Source organism: Rhineura floridana, chromosome 2 (assembly GCF_030035675.1).
Source record: "Rhineura floridana isolate rRhiFlo1 chromosome 2, rRhiFlo1.hap2, whole genome shotgun sequence".
Taxonomy (NCBI): domain Eukaryota; kingdom Metazoa; phylum Chordata; class Lepidosauria; order Squamata; family Rhineuridae; genus Rhineura; species Rhineura floridana.
Genome location: NC_084481.1, coordinates 122,045,556 through 122,064,704, shown reverse-complemented (window position 1 = coordinate 122,064,704; position 19,149 = coordinate 122,045,556). Strand labels below are relative to the sequence as shown.

The following is a 19,149-nucleotide window of genomic DNA, read 5'->3' as shown; positions in this document are numbered from 1 at the left end:
AGCTCAGGCACACATGAGAGATATATTTCATTCACCCGCTGCTTCTTCTGACAAGGAGGACTTCGCTGGCTTTCCTTCTCAGCCTTCGCTCAACCAGCACCCCTCCATGTTGCCGCCCAGGGCTAATCACCCGGCTCAACCCACGGAGCCAGCTAGTCAGGCACAAACATCGGCTTCAACGGGACTGCAGCTGTCCCATGATTTCCTTTCCCAACTTCAAGGCATGCTATCATTTTTCACCCAAATGCAGTCACCACCACAAGTCCCTGACATACCTCAATGCACTATGGACCAACATGCGTGTCATGAAGCATCCCTTCCTGTTCCCCAAATCCCTTTGATGTAGCCAGAGGCAGATGCATTGACGAAGCTTCATATGGGGAGGAGTCACCCTTCACTGACCACGTTGAAGGAGATGACTGGAGCGATTATTCAGATCATGAGGAGGATACATCGTATCGCCTGTTTAATGCCTCAGACTTTCAGCCCCTGGCACGCAGGGTAGTTAACACCCTTGGTCTCCAAGCTGCGCCTTCAACATCTACCACTCCAGCTATCAAAGGGGCCAGGTTCCTCAAATCCCCTGCACCTACTGAACACTACATCCCGGTGCCAGACCCCATTGCCAAACTGGCCTCTGAAGAATGGTCTCATCCATTCCAGACTCGCCGCTTCAAGAACGTGGCTGACAAGTTGTACTCCCTAGCTCCGGACTTTACCACCAAGCTAGCTGTCCCGGGCATAGACGAACCAATCGCTAGCCTAGTTTCATGATCTCTTTTGCCCAGGGAAGGAGAATCCCAACTAAAGGACGCTACTGAACGTTGACTAGACTTCGCCCTCCGCAAAAATCATGAGGCCACTGCCTTCTCTATGCGTGCCTCCGCATCAGCCTCCGTCTTCTCCAGAGCAGCTATGATGTGGCTAGATGATCTTCTAGAGGACACTAACCCGGATCCTGTCTCCCTCAGAAGGTCACTGATAAAGTTGCGTAAGACAGCGGCGTTTGTGGCTGATGCCACTTTGGATGCCACTCAACTGGGGGCACGAGCCATGACGGCTCAGATAGTTGCTCGACGGACCCTCTGGCTTCGCCACTGGCAAGCTGACTCCGCGGCCAGAATGAATCTGTCTAGGGCTCTTTACTCCGGATCTCTACTCTTCGGCGAGGAAGCTCTAAAGGCAGTGCTGGTTGATCCCAAAGATGCCCACAAACCGGTTTTGGCCACTGTCAAGAACATTGAACACAGGCCTTTCAGGCGATTTCCTCCCTTCCGCACTAACCAGCCCTTTCGAGGAATGCGGCCAGGAGGACGAGGCCGCGACTTCAGATCATATGACCCCAATGCCTTCAGGGGATCCTGGAACCGGCGTTTCCAGGGCAGAGGTCAGTACCAAGGGCGCAGGGGTACCTCATCGTCCTCATATAGGGGAGGGCCTCGCCAACGCAAACAGTATTAACGCACCCCCCGTTGGTGGCAGATTACTTTATTTTGGAGACCAGTGGCTGCGCCTCACTACGGTCTCTTGGATCAGGGAGCTTTTCCATTATGGCTATACCATAGAGTTTTGGGCGACCCCACCAGACAGATTCCATCCGTCCCCTTGTCCAAGGGCACCAGCCAGGCACAGCATCATGCAGACAGCTATACACCACCTCTTGGACATAGCGGCAATAGAGCCAGTCCCCACAACTGAGAGGTCGGAAGGGGTGTACTCCCTCCTATTTGCTGTGCCTAAATGAGATTTATCATGGAGGGCGGTATTGGACCTCAAGTTCGTCAACCGTTTTGTAACATATCGCAGGTTCAAAATGGAATCACTTCACTCCATTACAGAGAGTCTGCATGAAGGAGACTTCCTGGCTTCTATCGATCTTAAGGAAGCGTATCTCCATGTGCCCATTTGCATAGCCCACAGAAAGTTTCTTCGGTTTGCCTTTGGCCACCAGCACTTTCAATATAGAGCGATGCCGTTTGGCCTCTCCTCTGCTCCAAGAGTATTTACCGAAGTGCTACTCATCCTAGTGGCTTACCTCCGGATTCAAGGGGTTCATCTCTATCCATATTTGGATGATCTGTTAATACGGGCAAAATCTGAAGAGCTGGCTCATCATCATTTAACGATTACCCTCAATGTATTGCAGGCCCACGGCTGGCTTGTCAACTTCGACAAAAGCCATCTCCAACCAACCCAATGCCTGCTACGTCTAGGGGCGATGTTGGACACCCTGCAGGCAATGGTATTCCTGGCTCCAGATCGCATCACTGCCATCACAAACATTGCAAGGTCCCTGATGCAACAAACATCCGCAGACGTCATGCTTCTAGCCAGGGCGCTCGGAATGTTCATCTCTACCATCCATATTGTGCCATGGGCTCGAGCCCACACCCGTCACCTTCAGTGGACTTTGCTGCCTTTTCAACAGGACATCGCCAGCTCCAACCATCGCAAAGTTCACTTGAGCCCCGCACTGCGCCTTTCCTTCCGCTGGTGGACGAGGGCCCAACACCTTTCCAAGGGCACGCCGTTCAGAGAACCCCGCAGAACTGTTGTAACCACAGATGCCAGCCTCATCGGCTGGGGAGCCCACTGCAACTCCCAGTACGTTCAGGGGGTTTGGTCCACCGCAGAGCAGACTCAAAGCATCAACTGGCTGGAGCTAAAGGCTGTACACTTAGCTCTACTTCATTTTCAGTCTCTGTTCCCTTTGGACCATGTTCTAATTCGAACGGACAACACGTGTGTAAAATCACATTTGAACAGACAGGGGGGCACCAGGTCTCGTCCTCTGCAGGACTTAGCCTCCCTCATCTTTGTCTGGGCAGAACAATATCTACAATCCCTGAAAGCAGAACATCTCAGAGGGATTTGGAATGTGACAGCAGACTGGCTCAGCAGACAACAGGTTTTTCCGGGAGAATGGAAACTTCCTCCAGCCATTTTCCATCGCCTTCAGTGTCGGTTCGGCGCATTCTCAATCGACCTGTTTGCTTCCAGTCGCAATTGCCAGCTTCCCAGGTACTTTGCCCGATACCTGGACACAACAGCGGAAGCAGTGGATGCGCTATCAACTCCGTGGCCAGAAGGTCTTTTGTACGCCTTCCCTCCAATACCAATGTTAGCCAAAACCTTGCGGAAGGCGCGAAGCGAGAGGGCACAGCTGGTCCTGATAGCACCATTTTGGCCACGCCGACCGTGGTTCTCGGACCTTCTTGCAATGTCAGTAATGGATCCTTGGACAATCCCAGTCAGGCCAGACCTTCTATCACAGGGTCCAGTATGGCACCAGGACCCCAAGTGGCTCAACTTAACAGTGTGGCGTTTGAACGGGGACATTTGAGATCAGCTGGCCTGTCTGACGCTGTTATTGATATTATCTTGGCTTCGAGAAGACCATCTACCACTCGGATTTATCAACATACTTGGATGGCTTTCTCCAAGTGGTGCCAGTCCCACCACCACAATCCATTCCAGGCCACCATGCAACAGGTACTACAATATCTCCATAACGGCTTCATGATGGGACTTAGACCCAACACCTTACGTCGACATGCCTCGACTCTGTTGTCGATTCTATCAGTTTCTTCTTCTGGTGCGACTATTTCCTCACATCCGTTCATCAAACGCTTTCTGAGGGGAGTCGTCCTACGATCTCCGACTGTTGTCCATCGGTTTCCCTCATGGAGTTTGCCGAAGGTTCTGCAGGCTTTGCAACACCCTCCGTTTGAACCCATCAGGACTGTGCCTCTACGTATGCTGTCCTTCAAGGTCTTGTTCCTGATTGCAATCACATGTGCCAGACGAGTTTCGGAGTTGAGCGCATTGTCTTCTGCTCGCCATCTCTGCATCTTCCATAAGGACTCTGTTGTACTGAAGACTGATCCTTCCTTCCGTCCCAAGGTTGATTCAGTTTTCCATTGCAACCAGGACATTGTTTTGCCTTCTTTTTGCCCGAATCCTAACCATCCTCTCGAGAAGGCTTGGCATTCGTTGGATGTCCGGAGGGCTCTCAAGACCTACCTGTCCAGGACTCAGGATATCAGAAGAACCGAGTCTTTGTTTGTATCCTTTAATCCAAGGTCTATGGGGCAAAAAGTAGCTAACTCCACTTTATCGCGCTGGTTGCGGGCTTGTATTGCTTTAGCTTACGAATCCCTTAAGCTTCCAGTTCCAGCTAGTATAACCGCTCATTCAACTATGTCAGCGGCTACTACGGCTGCTTTTGCTACCAACGCTCCTGTTGCTGATATTTGTAGGGCTGCAGTCTGGTCTACCCCACACTCGTTTATAAGGCATTATAAAATTGATCGCTATGCCTCTGCTGACGCCTCTTTTGGCAGACGAGTGTTGCAACAGGTTCTTAATGAGGATTAACATGTGGGTGGTCCCTCCCTATATGGGCTGCTTTGGTACATCCCGCTGTGAGGACCGGACTCATATGGAAAATGGACCATTGGTCTCACCTGAAGGGTGATTTTCATATGAGTACGGTCCTCACGACCCTCCCAGTTGGAGGATGTATAGATATTTTACTAAGCTGTTATATATTACTGTTACGCTATTGTATTTAAAGTTACTAGTGAAGTCAAGACTTCTAGTTCTGTTATATCGCTATGTTAGAGTCATGTTATTACGCATGTTATTTTCCTGCTGGCAGGCCTGTTGGCCCTGTCCTTGTATTTTTAGATTTTTCTCTATAGACTCGCTGCAAATGAACTGGAGAGTGGGAGGGGCCTGACGCCCCTAGTCTTGACTTCATAGACATTCTTGCCTTCGCACGATAGGTGGAGCTAATACCCGCTGTGAGGACCGTACTCATATGAAAATCACCCTTCAGGTGAGACCAATGGTCCAATCTTTGCCTGGATTTTTATAACCCTGTTAATGAGATATATTCAAGAAGTATTCTGGAAATACTTTCCTCACAGCAAAAGTGGCATTGATCATAGGCATGTTGCCTTTACTGATGTGAACAGGCTTGGGTTTCTATATGTGATAATGGAAAAAATTGCCTTCACATCCCTAAAAGTAGCATGGTGAGTGTTCATAATAAGCTTCAGAGGCAGCAAAATGGACCAGGAAGTAGCAAAAAAAGCTGCAAGCTATTTTTTGGGAGCCCATACAATAATGTGGTGATGTGTGAACCAGGCCAGTTGTAATTTTTTAATTCAAGAGATTATTCTTTTTCTCAGTATTCTTTATCTGCCCTGAATCCTAGGAGTAATAGCTATCTAAATAAGTGCATACATTGGATGAAGTTTTCACTTCATTAGCGTGAAATATGAATACACAAAGAATGAATATAATTTATTTTCTGCTTTTGTTTGCATAGCTCCTACATCATTAGAATCATCAAACAGCATAGAACAAGAAAAATATCTTCAAGCCTTATTGAATGCAATTTCTGTCCATTGCAAAATGAATGGCAATACTCTCACTGTCAGGCCAACAATTGCTTTGTCTCCAGGTAATGTTATGCATTTGTATAGCTATGTTAAATGTAAGACCAATCTGACTGTTTATTTTTTTCCAATTTGATCTCCATATTCTCTCAGTGTGCCATTATCTGAATGGTTACTGTCCAGGTAGCTGACCTGTCTTTGGGTTTTTGCACATAAATTTTTCATTGTGATAGCAAATTTCAAAAGTAAAATAACTTGACTTAGGCAAAATTGCTAGCCAATGAACTTTTATTCCATATAGATGAAAAATGTACATTACTTAGATCAAATTATTAGAAATTTATGCTGAAGAAATTAATTGCTTAATTGTGATTTATCATGATATCCCTGCAACATCAGCTTAATCAGCACAGGTGCTACTGGATGCTCTTGCAAACATAAAGATTGTTTTTTAAGCAGAGAGGTTAAAAATGTAATACATTTTGGAGGGTAGGTCTGGATGAAGTCATTAAGAAATGCATTAATATTCTATTTCAGTTGTCATGTGATGAAACCTGATAGGGTTCATACAAAGGTAAAAGCTGCTGTCTTAGACACAGGAGCATGCAACTTGCCAAGTATGTCCATTTGGCTTAATCAGTTGGTAAAATCAAGTGTATCTAAATTCTGGCTTTTCTCATAACATAACACCATCACCAAATTGCGCATGCTTTGCTTCATTTGTTGTTAAATACTTTGATTGCATTAGCCATGCCTAACCTTCTGTGACGCTGCAAATGTATACATGCTTTCCCCCCTAATTATGTCTAATGTCTCTTAAATGTTGAAAACTGGCAGCAATTATATATATGAAGCACAAAAAGAACATTTCTCTGTGATTTTTAAAAATATCTCTTGGGTTCAGGTTAGGGTAACATATAGATAATGTCATCTTGCATGATATTGTACTGAAAATTTCTCCATTCTTTTTGACTGACTTTAGGCACTGAAAAGAGGGCTTCAAGAATGTCCACTGTGTTTAAACAGGTAGTGCCAGGACAGTTGGATGTAAATCTATCCAATAGCTTTGCCCGAGGAGGTTAGTAAGACTAGTTCAAAGCCTGCATGTGGATGTAATATGAAAATAATGATAACATTTGAGGGGTTGCTATTGCATTATGCTTCAGTTTATCAGTATACACTGCATGAATACCAATTAGTTTACAAAACCCCACCTGATCCACATATTGGAACAGGCATATATCCTTGCTGGAATAGAAACTACACATGCTAATGGGTGTGCACAAAGTTCTTGTGATTGGATTCCAGCATCCAGCACCAAGAACTATACATGCAGATTCTGTTTGATAGATTGAAATATACAGTTTAGCAGATAGTGAGGGCCACCAATGACTCGTTAAGAGTGGCAGTTTATTAAGACCAAGTCATCTTTCACATACAGGGAATCCATCACATAATCAGCGGTGACAAGGGTGGTGGCAGCAACCATCTGACACAGTGGTGGACTATGCAAATATGTGCATGCACCCTTCTGCTTCTCCAAGCTGGTGTATTCTCTTCACAGAATAATTGCAATCACAAAGGCTACTGGACTTCAGGCAGCTGTATTTAATTGTTCTATAAACTACCATGTAGGTGAATTATGAGAGTATTAACAGGAATTTATTTTAATTACATGTGTCAGAAAATTAATGTGTGAACAAGCTGTAATATTGAAATAAGAATGACTGTTCCACTATAGAATTATTAAACAACAATAATGATCTTTAATCACAACTATATTGAACATCAGTTTGAACTGCATCTCTTGTTCATGGTAACAAAGCCAATCCAGATTCTCACTTATATAAGGGCTGTATAATCAGCAAAGTATTTAAGTGAAAATAACTTATTCCTCTGCATATAATGATGCATTTAGAAGCTGAAGGAGTGTGTTTGTCAATCTTTAATTAAAGTGGTGATACAGGAAAACCATGATTGGGCTATTAAGTAATGAGATGAATGACACTTGAAATCTGGTTAATTCTATCTACACATATGACATTGAAAAATCATCTTCTAACAGCTAACAAGTTTAGAAACTAACAGAAATGTTTAAAAATAAGGTTCTGTATTTGTGGCTCTAATATGGCGGAGGACCTTCCTCACGTAATGTTTTACTGTCCAATCTATAAAAATCCCAGATCCAGATTCCTTTGGAAATGGACAGATACCTACTTGCTTAATTCAGTAGAGGACAAAATAACCTTCCTATTGTCTGACTCCAATTTGGAGGTGACCTACAATGTATCCTTGTTCGCAATTGCTGCGCGAAAACTTCGAGCTAATTATAATCCGTTTTATGAAATAGATGGGTTGTATTCATGTAATAGTTAGGGATTCGTTGTTGTCTGTTTTAACATTTTGTTTTAAATCTATATAAATTTTACTGTACCTGTTTTATGCACTTGTGTTGGCCTATGGCCCTGCAATTCTTAATAAAGTAAAGTAAAATAAAGCCATAGTCACAGAGTGAGAGTAGGATAATTTGTACTGCTTGATATTATATATTGTAGATAACTTGGGAAGGTGCTGAATTGTGACGATAGTAGCATACCTAATTGCTCACTTCACTATCCAATTAAGTGAAAGTTCTCAAATTTAAGGTAGCTTGGCTATTAACGGCTATTTGACTAATGGTCTGGATTGACCTGAAAAAGGACAGTACTAGTGGAATTGACTTGAGAAGGCATGGTGGAATTTTTGCAGAGTTTGACAAGTACATGGGTGTGTTTGCACTGGTTGCCAGCAAGACCTATTATTCCATTACTTGACTTAGTAATGGTTGGCATGTAACACTAAATCATGGTTTAGTGCTAAGTGGACCTTCACAAATCATCAGGCTTTCATGCTTCCACCGCCCCCTCATCTTCTCACACTGCCTGAGGAGAACTTGAAATTTCAAAGAATCTCTACTTAAATGTTACATGTAAACCAGGAACAATGGCTATGTGCTAAACAAGCCAACTTCATAGTGCATGATTTGAAGTTCACTTGTTTAGCAACTAAGCATTGTTCCCGGTTTATATGTAACACTTAAGTGAACTTCAAACCATGTGTTAGGAAGTTAGCTTTTTTGAAATGGAAATGGACTGCCTTCTAGTCGATTCCAACTTATGGTGACTCTATGAATAGGGTTTTCATGGTAAGCGGTATTCAGAGGGGGTTTACCATTGCCTTCCTCTGAGGCTGAGAGGCAGTGACTGGCCCAGGTCACCCAGTGAGCTTCATGGCTATGTGGGGATTCGAACCCTGGTCTCCCAGGTTGTAGTCCGACACTAACCACTACACAAGCAACTAACTATTGTTTGTTTTGAACTAGGACTCCTGGATCAAACACAACACTTACCTGAGATATTTTGAAACTCAAACTAATCTTAGGAGGAAGTGAGACGAAGGGAGCACATAAGCCCAACATTTCATTTAGGCTCTCTTGTGGCTTATCTATGGTTAATCATGGTTTATAGTTGCATGCTAACCAGCTTAGTATAAACCAGTATAAGAGGGGGTATGTGATAGGAGAGTGTTGTGCTGTGCTGACACCGTAATGTTCTGTGGAAAATACCTCAATTGAGGGTTGGTTTGTGTGTCCTTTTGGACACTAGTCAGCAGCAACATTCTAAACCTGTAAGTTTATCCCTCTTTTCTCCCCCCCCGCTAAGAGAAAGTGATTGCAAAATCAAATCACCAGGGCTATCCAGATATCCTTGTGCTTTGAGCAGTAGGATAGTGTCCAGGCTACCTTCACAGACTAGACTGAACAGACATCAGGAATCTGACAATTGCCTCCCCACCTCCATTAATGGAAGTAATTGTCAGGTCAGAGATCTCCCAGCATTAAGAATATAATAAAGTAAGAAGAGCCTGCTGGATTGGGCCAGTGATCCATCTAGTCCAGCATCTTGTTATCACAGTGTCCAACCAATTGCCTTTTTGAAGGCTGCAAGCCAGACCTGAATGCAAAGAGCACTCTCTCCTCCTGCAGTTTCCAGCAACTAGTATTCAGTCTCCGACTATGAAGGCAAAGTATATCCATCATGGTTAGTAGCCATTGATTGCTGTCCCATAACTTGGCAACCAGATCAGATGTAATAGTGGCAGAAGAGCACAATGGTATAAGAACTCAACCCTTTTTGTCTTCTGTCATACAGCCATTATTAACTCACAAAGTACCACAGGGAAGTAAGAACTTTAATTTAAAAAACTTTAAAGGCAAAATATTGTAGGCTGGGAAGGTAAATTTTTAATGTTCACTACACTCAGAATAAGTCATGCAAATTAAATATGCTAATATTTTTGATGCTGATCTAGTATCAGTTGTAATTTATTATAATTCAGCCATTCAGCATCAACATAAGTGATGACAGCTATTTATGTCTTTACATTGCAACTTATTCTCATAGATGGATTCTCTCCTGATTTAAAAAGTATAGTATTAGAAAAAAGACCCCTACCATAGCCATAAAGCTCCATATAGAAGACCCCTTCTAGGTTCAGTCTCTTTGGCAAATACTGCCTTGTTTACCCTTCTTTCTATAATTACAGGGGCTAGAATTCCTTTTTTTTTTCAAATGAAAGCAAGAATTTTCTAAAATGTGGATGTACTGGCAAACATGCCAGATTCTATAGTTCATGAGGTCTATCAGAAATGTGACCAAATAGTTTCACTTTGCAGGAGTACAGCCATATTACTTGAAGTAGAGGCGTCTGCTTCTAATTCCCTTTTTTATTTGGCTGAAATATGGTATGGTACTTAATCAGGTATCTGAAATGTTTGATATCCAGCATATCCTCCAACCATCTAGATATTAAGTGGTAATGTTAGTGGAATAGAATGTTTCCACAGGAATAATGGTCCCCTGCTGCTCTCAAATGACTTGACGTCTTTGTAGAAAAATATGGAATCTAACCAAAATATTTTATTTTGTTTTAGCAAAGCAGGAGTAATTGTTACTGTGATTTTCTATTTAAAACTACATTTCCATTATACCAAATGGTTTAAGTAGTTTAATCACGTGGGACTAGGTCGTTTTCTCCCACATATGGTGCATCAGTGCTGCTGGACAGGAGTGCCCAAAAACAAATTCATGCATGCTAATAATGTGACTGTAAATGACCCCCTGCTCTGCATGGTGCTTCAGAAATGTATATCTAGATAGGTAAAATTATGTGGACATCTACCCTGCATTTAATTTTGTGATTCTGCCAATCGAAGTGGACAGTTGTCGGGAGGATGAGCTGGGCTCCTGGGGGGTTGTCAGAAGAGGATTCAAATGGCTGGCAGAGGGAGGAGGGAGGAACTTACCCTCTGTGGAGCGAAGCCGAAACAGAGGACATGCCAGAGATAGGGTCGCCTAGCAACGGGGAGCCTGAGAGCCTTGAAGTTTTAGAATCCCCCCCAGACATTCCCAGGCCCTCCCTTCTCCGCAGCTCAGAGCAAGAGGGAGGGCTGATTACAGCAGAAAGGCGGAGAGATGGTTTACCCTCAGCTCCTCCTTTATCACCCATAGGGGAATCGGACACTTCAGAAGAGGAGGAGGTGATGCCTCCCCCCTCACCACGCACACGCAGACGGTTGAAAAGACAGGAGAGAAGGGGGGGAAGGCGGGCAGTACCTGAGGGGGAGTTAAGGAGGAGCGAATGGTTGCGCGCCCGTTTAGCCCCTTCTTAAAGAACAGGCGGGAAGCAGCCCCTTGCTCTGTCAACTTTCTCCCAATGTCGCAGGACCTGTATCCCTGTATTGCTTCATGAGAAAGCGCAGTCTTTGTTGGACATTACTCTAATAAAACACGAATTAACTACAACCTCTGGTCTGGTTCCTGAGTCGCATCCTGGGCCTGACAGCTTGACAGAGCCACCTAAATCACCCTCAACGCTCTCTTCACTTGACTGGGACAAGATGTCAAAGGGAGCAGCGGGGGGGACAAACCCCACTTCTGAGACGGAAGAAGTGAAACTCTTGAGGACTAAGGTAGCTGAATTGCAGACGGATGTCCAGGCCCTGCTAGCAGCAGTCAAGGTGCTGAAGACGGATAATCAAACCTTGAAGGCCACGATAGACCAGATGCAAACAGCCCCTCCAGCTGCCGCAGTAAAGGTTCCCATTGGATTGCCCCCAAAATACGCGGGACAAAGTGATCAGTTGGCAACCTTTGTGGCTCAATGTGAGTTATATCTGGATGTCAGGCACATGGAGTTTCCAGACGATGGGGCTAAAGTGGCCTTCGTGATTAGCCTCCTGGAGGGAGAAGCTGCAAAATGGGTGACTCCGTATCTCGAGAGAAAAGATACTGTCTTAAGAAGGTACAGAGGATTTATACAGGAGATGACCGAGATGTTCCAAGACCCGCAAACAGCTGAAACAGTAGCGCAGCAACTAGGCGCTCTGAAGCAAGCTAAAGGGACTGTTTCCGAGTACACTAACGCTTTTAAAATTCTGTCCCAGGAAACTGGTTACAATGACGCCGCCCTGATGTTTATGTACCGGAGTGGATTAAATGCTGAAATCCTGGATGAGTTGGCCAGGACCTCCCCCCCCGCTGACCTACCAGGGCTCATCCAGCTATGCCTACAGATAGATCACCGGATGGAAGGAAGGCGCCTGGAAAGGAAGCAGGAGGTCCCGAGATACTCAGCCTCGGCATCTTGCAGCAAGACCCTTCCCTCTGCAGGAATGGCAGGTAATGCAGCTGAGGGACAGGGAGGGGCTAGGCCAAGACTGTCGGAAGAAGAAAAGGAAAGATGCCGCCGAGAACGTTTATGCTTTTATTGTTCAAAGCCGGGCCACGTGGCCAGAGACTGTGGACTAAAAGGGGGGAAAGCTGAGCCGTCGGGAAACTAGAACACCCAGTCCACGTGCAGGCCGGTGGACTGGGGGCAGCGTTGTATAAAGGCCCCCCAACGATCCAACCTCCCTCAAAGGGGGTGTTGGTCTTGCCTATTCGGATTACAACTTCCAGAGGAGTGGTGTTTAATTCCACTGCCTTAATTGACAGTGGAGCCTCCACAAATTTTATTGATGTAAAGTTAGTCAAGCGTCATGGAATTTCCCGGTGGAAACTGAACGCTCCCCTAGCTGTGGAGACTATCGATGGGAGACCCCTGAAGTCAGGAGGGGTGACACAAGCCATGGAGGAAGTGAAACTTCAAATCCCCAGGCACGAAGAGTTCATTTCGCTATACGTGTCAGATCTCTCGAACTTTGAGGTGATTCTGGGAATGCCCTGGCTAGCAAAGCATGAACCCACAATAAGTTGGAAGGAGGCGGTGGTGTGGTTCACCTCACAGTATTGCCAGGAGAACTGTCAACCTGAAGGAATCAAGAACACCCTAGCGGGGGCAGTGCAAGAGATCGAGCAAGTGACCCTGCCGCCAAAGTATGAAGAATTCAAAGATGTGTTTGATGAAAAGGAGGCAGAGACTTTACCCCCCCACCGCCCTTACGACTGTGCGATTGATCTAGTGCCAGGAGCCAGCATTCCATCAGGGAGAGTCTACTCTCTCACAGAGATTGAGAGGGAGGCCCTGAAGGAATTCCTGGATAAAAACCTGAGATGAGGATTCATACGCCCCTCACAATCCCCTGCTGGAGCGCCACTGTTGTTTGTGAAAAAGAAGGGGGGGAACTCAGACCCTGTAACGACTATCGTGCATTGAACCAGATCACCATCCCCAACAGCTACCCGCTGCCCCTGATCTCAGAGTTGCTGGACCGACTGCGCTCTGCAAAAATCTTCACGAAGTTGGATTTGAGAGGAGCGTACAATCTGATCAGGATGAAGCAGGGAGATGAATGGAAAACAGGGTTCTTGACCGCTTACGGACAGTATGAATACCTGGTCATGCTGTTCGGACTTTGTGGAATTCCAGGAATTTTTCAAAAATTCATGAACGACGTGTTTAGAGACTTGTTGGACACGTATGTAATCTGTTACTTAGATGATATCCTGGTATTCTCAAAGAACCAGGAAGACCACGACCAGCATGTGAACACGGTGTTGCAGAGACTGAGAGAAAATCACCTGTATGCTAAATTAGAGAAATGTGGATTTGACCTCAAGTCTCTAGACTTCCTTGGATATCGAATCTCAGCGGAAGGCGTGGAGATGGACCCAGGGAAAGTAAGCTGTATATTGGACTGGGGCCAACCTTTCACCAAAAAGGATGTACAACGGTTTTTGGGGTTTGCCAATTATGACAGAAAGTTCATTCCAGGGTTTTCCAAATTGACAGCTCCTCTGACTGACTGTTTAAGGGGAAAGAAGAAGTTTCAATGGACAGAGAATGCCACCCAGGCCTTTGAGGAGCTGAAGAGAAGGTTCACTTCCGAGCCCATTCTGCACTTGCTGACCCGACCCGCCCTTTCATCGTGGAAGCAGATGCTTCAGATTTTGCTATCGGGGGGGGTCCTTCTGCAATTAGACCAAGAAGGAAAGGAGCTGCACCCCTGTGCGTACTTCTCTCAGAAGTTAAAGCCTGCAGAGAAGAATTACACAGTTTGGGAGAAGGAGCTGCTGGCCATCAAGGACTCTTTTGAAAACTGGAGACAATACCTAGAGGGGGCCCCTCATCAGATCAAAGTGCGCTCCGACCACAAGAACCTGGAAAGCCTCCAAACTGCCAGAAAGCTGAACCAGAGACAAATAAGATGGTCCCAGTTCTTCACCAGGTTTAACTTCAAGATCACTTACCAAGCCCAAGCCAAAAACCAGAGAGCTGATGCCTTATCCAGACAGCCACAGTACAAAGAAAGTGAATCCGAGGACCAGCCTCAGTACGTGATCCCGCCAGAGAAATTAATGTTGGGATCATGCCAGTCTTCGTGGGAAGAGGAACTCAAAAAGGCACAACAAGAAGATGCAGACGTACTAAAATATGGGCAGGAGACGGGACAAAGTCAAGATTCAGAAGTAACCTTTCACTGGAGGAATGGACTATTATGGTTCAAAACAGCCAGATATGTGCCAGAAGGAGAATTAAGGCTCAGAATCCTACGCCAGTGCCATGATTCCATCACAGCGGGACACTTTGGGATTTACAAGACCATTCAGAACGTGGCCAAGGACTTCTGGTGGCCTAAAATGCGTAGGGATATTGAAAGCTATGTAAAGTCCTGTTCTGTCTGTCTGCGGACAAAAACACAAACAGGAAAACCAGCAGGACTTTTACAACCGCTACCTGTCCCACATGAACCCTGGAAGGATCTCTCCATGGATTTTATAACTGATCTACCCAAATCCCAAGGAATGACAGCCGTTTTAGTCATGGTAGATCTACTCACCAAAATGGCACATTTCCTCCCTTGTGCAGGGGCCTTAGAGGCTAAGGAAATGGCCAAGTTATTCATCAAAGAAGTCTACCGACTGCATGGGTTGCCAAACAGTGTAGTCTCAGACCGAGGAACTCAGCAAACGGAACACTTGAACGCCGTTTTGGAAAGATATTGAAGAAGTTATGTGTCCTATCAACAGACTGACTGGGTATCATATTTGCATTTTGCAGAGTTCGCCTACAACAATTCTCTACACTCCAGCACTCAACAAACCCCATTCTTCGCGAATTATGGATTCCATCCTAAAGTCTTTCCAAGCAGCTCAGAAGGAATGCTGGTACCGGCAGCTGAGGACTTCCTAAAAGAATTGCAAGCGGCGCAACAGACACTGAAACAGCAGTTAAACAAAGCCAAAACAGAGTACAAGCGAGTTGCTGACCTGCACAGGAAGGAGCCCCCCCCCTTCAACCAGGAGACCAGGTATGGCTGTCCACCCGTTTCCCCCAGATGCCGGGCAAATGTAGAAAATTACAAGACAAAAGGGTGGGTCCTTTTGAAATAGAAACTCAAATTAATCCCGTGGCGTACCGGCTGAAGCTACCTGACACGTTTAAAATACATCCTGTGTTTCATCGATCCCTCTTGACGAAAGCTGCCCCTCCCAGTGAGCTGCGGCCGGAGGAGCCTCCTGGGTACCCACTCCTGATAAATGAGCAGCTTGAGTTTGAAGTTGAGGAAATCTTGGATTCCAGGATCAGACGCCACAAGCTGCAGTATTTGATTCACTGGAAGGGCTATGGAGTGGCTGACAGATCATGGGAAAATGCAGATGATGTGCATGCTCCAGAGTTAGTAAAACTTTTCCATCAACGTTTTCCTCACCGCCCCAAGCCAGACAGGGGGAGGGGGGCACAGCTTGAGAAGGGGGATGGTGTCAGGAGGATGAGCTGGGCTCCTGGGGGGTTGTCAGAAGAGGATTCAAATGGCTGGCAGAGGGAGGAGGGAGGAACTTACCCTCTGTGGAGCGAAGCCGAAACAGAGGACATGCCAGAGATAGGGTCGCCTAGCAACGGGGAGCCTGAGAGCCTTGAAGTTTTAGAATCCCCCCCAGACATTCCCAGGCCCTCCCTTCTCCGCAGCTCAGAGCAAGAGGGAGGGCTGATCACAGCAGAAAGGCGGAGAGATGGTTTACCCTCAGCTCCTCCTTTATCACCCATAGGGGAATCGGACACTTCAGAAGAGGAGGAGGTGATGCCTCCCCCCTCACCACGCACACGCAGACGGTTGAAAAGACAGGAGAGAAGGGGGGGAAGGCGGGCAGTACCTGAGGGGGAGTTAAGGAGGAGCGAAAGGTTGCGCGCCCGTTTAGCCCCTTCTTAAAGAACAGGCGGGAAGCAGCCCCTTGCTCTGTCAACTTTCTCCCAATGTCGCAGGACCTGTATCCCTGTATTGCTTCATGAGAAAGCGCAGTCTTTGTTGGACATTACTCTAATAAAACACGAATTAACTACAACCTCTGGTCTGGTTCCTGAGTCGCATCCTGGGCCTGACAACAGTAGAGATAAGTTGTGCTAAACATTTTTGAACTGACAAATCTCTTTTTAAAAATGTTTTTCACAATGAGCAGGTTGCATTTGGTATAATACAATGACACATCATTTTGGCTGTTTTGCACGTCTGCAATTAATTGCAGTAGCCATGAACCTTATTCTGTTGGGTAAATAATTTAATGTAGCTTCCTCAACCATTTTCTTTTTTCCAAATTCTTTTAGCTTGATTTTCAGTTGTTTTGTGATAACCTGGTGATAGCTGTTAAAAATAAAAATAAGCAGTTTTTATTTTAATCAAATATATGGAAATGTACAAGTAACCTTTTTCTTCTTTCCTGTTCAATTTGCTGTGTCTGTCTCATTGCAATGTGCATTCCATTGCTCCTCCTTTTCCTCCTGTCCTTACTGCTATCTTGCCAGTGTTTGGGTACAGAGATAAATGTTTCACACATTCAAATTCCAAATCAGGAAGAGCCTGTCAAGGTACTGTATTCTTTGCACTAATAGAACATTCTCCCATCTCCATGATTATGCACATAAATTAAAGAAACCATGTAAGCTTAGTTAAGCGCACAGTTTAGTTGCCATGTAACATCTTTGCCATAGTATAACATGGAATGATTTCTAGATCATAACCATCCTTCTTACAATCATTGCAAGAAAAATCATAATGAATATCTGATCATCCAAATTTTATTACCCGGTAGAATAAATATTTACTGTGAGTAATGAGTGAGCATTCCTATTGATATGATTTTTAATCATTACTTATTATCATTTTACAGAGATAATAAACATAGACCTCAGTGACATTAGTGTGGATAAAACAGATAGTGTTTTCAAAATGAGCACAGAAAATATGGTGCCTGCTACTTTTGAGATTGTAGGGGGAAAGAGTGAAAAGTAGATACCTTTATATCCTTTAATCACTGTAACCCATCACTGGTACGTGTTATAGTCTGCATGTGCTTTTCAATTTGCAGTGACTATTGCTTTTTATGTGGTGCAAGCTATAATCAAGCCCTCCTTTGTCAATGGCAAAAAGCAGGAAGGGTTGCTTTCTCCTTGACTTTCTTTGCTTTCTAATTTAAAAGATAAGGAATAACATTTATTCTCTAAATGAGTGCTGTGATTATTGGATGACAAATAATAGTTGTTTTATTTTTTACTAATAATATGGAAAACAAAAGTTAGTTGAAATAGTTTAAATATATGCTTTCTGCTGTGGTGTTGCATACAACTTGCTTTATTTCAAAGAGGAACAAGTTTAAATGATAGTTTACCAACATCAATTTCCTAAGAAATCATATTTGTTTGTGACATGTATGTGCACATTTACAGTAAGCAGACTGACTTTGATATACAGGCGGATATGTACCTATCATTAATGTTTTAGTAAAAATACTCTTTCTCTTTAAACACATCCATTATCTTAGTACAATATCTCCACAGTAAATCAGCTATCCAAAGCGTGCACCCATTTGGCCAAGAATACTCAAACAAACTATTACTTTTGGTGATAAACATGCATAGGCCAATGGCCCCCATCCAATACACTGCAAGTGTGGTCTGTTGCTGCACTTGTAGTTCTCAAAGAATGACTGGAGAACACAGCCTCTTGTGGCCTTGATGAGCCCTCCTGGAACACGTCCTGGAAAAAAGAAACACCAAGATTATGGCCTGGGTAATGCATAATTTCTGTGATTTGGCTGCCACCACAGTTTCAAACTGAGACTATAATAGCTAGTGGATTGCTTAGATCAGGAGTGGGGAATCTTTGGCCTTCCAGATGTTGCTGAACTACAACTTCCATCCTTGGCCATGCTTGCTGGGGCTGATGTGAGTTGTAGTTCAGCAAATATTTGGAGGGCCAAAGGTTCCCCACTCCTGGCCTAGATCATATTGTCATTCCCAATGCCAAAATTGCATCTATAGGCATGACAAGTAACCACATGACTGAATAACCCAAGTGATGCAATGAAGTGATTTTGTGATGGCAGCCATATCAAATAACAAAACATCCTTAAATTAGCATTTTTCTTTCCCCACCCCCATTGAAGAGTAACCCTTCTCACTCAGAAGACTCTCACAGTGCCAATCTGCAATGAGAGAGCAGCATGGCTATACCCACCTGACAGTTGTCCTCAGTGTGTAGGAAGAGTTCTGTATAAAGCATTAAATGTGAAGTGGTTTTGATTATTATCTTAATTTGGACAAGCTGGTGATTTTCCCCCACATGCATTATGTGTTACACATCCATAAACATTATAACTGAGTTGCAAACATTTTATTTTCAAACAAAATTTGTATGCACTTTCTTTACTGGAGGGTTACAATTCCATGAAAATATGAAGTATTTAATTATATTTTTAATCTTTCTGAAGGTGTGTGGGCAAGTCTTCGTTCTAGCAGTCGGTTTATCAGCAGTCAAATGCCATTCCTTGATGTGGGTGCAAGATTAGCAGGGAAAGATGGTTCACCTTCATATACCAGCAATAGTGCATATTTTCAAAACCAGCTTCTGAAACGTCAGGCTGCCCTCTACATATTTGGAGAAAAATCTCAGCTAAGGGTATGGATGTTTTTCATTTATAATAGGTTTGGATTTTTACATGGTTGCTGTTACTATTAAGACTTAATACATAACTGAGGTACAATACAGCATAGAATTATGTAGGTTTAAGCCTTACTCATTTCAGTAGGAATTAAGTGCTCATAACTCTGTGCTGGATTGCAGGGTATAAATTTCAGAGACTTCTGAAAACGATCTTGTTCCGGAGAGCCTTTGGGGATTGAAGGTAGAGCCTGACACTGATTTTATGCCTTCTGCATTAAAGTTTACCTTTATACTCCTATATATTGTATTTTATGTATTTTAATTGTA

General features: G+C 44.4%; 1 protein-coding gene across 7 annotated transcripts in view; it reads left to right on the top strand.

Moving 5' to 3' along the window:
• Window positions 1-19,149, top strand: part of SBF2 (SET binding factor 2) — a 473,611-nt gene that overhangs the window by 414,006 nt on the left and 40,456 nt on the right. For 5 of the 7 annotated variants that reach the window (XM_061610395.1, XM_061610396.1, XM_061610391.1 and 2 more), the window contains 3 exons: window positions 5,336-5,470; window positions 6,388-6,483; window positions 18,650-18,837. In XM_061610395.1, coding sequence (XP_061466379.1) covers window positions 5,336-5,470; window positions 6,388-6,483; window positions 18,650-18,837 — 419 coding nt within the window. The remainder of the gene's footprint in view (window positions 1-5,335; window positions 5,471-6,387; window positions 6,484-18,649; window positions 18,838-19,149) is intronic. The other 2 variants (XM_061610394.1, XM_061610393.1) reach the window with 1 other exon arrangement.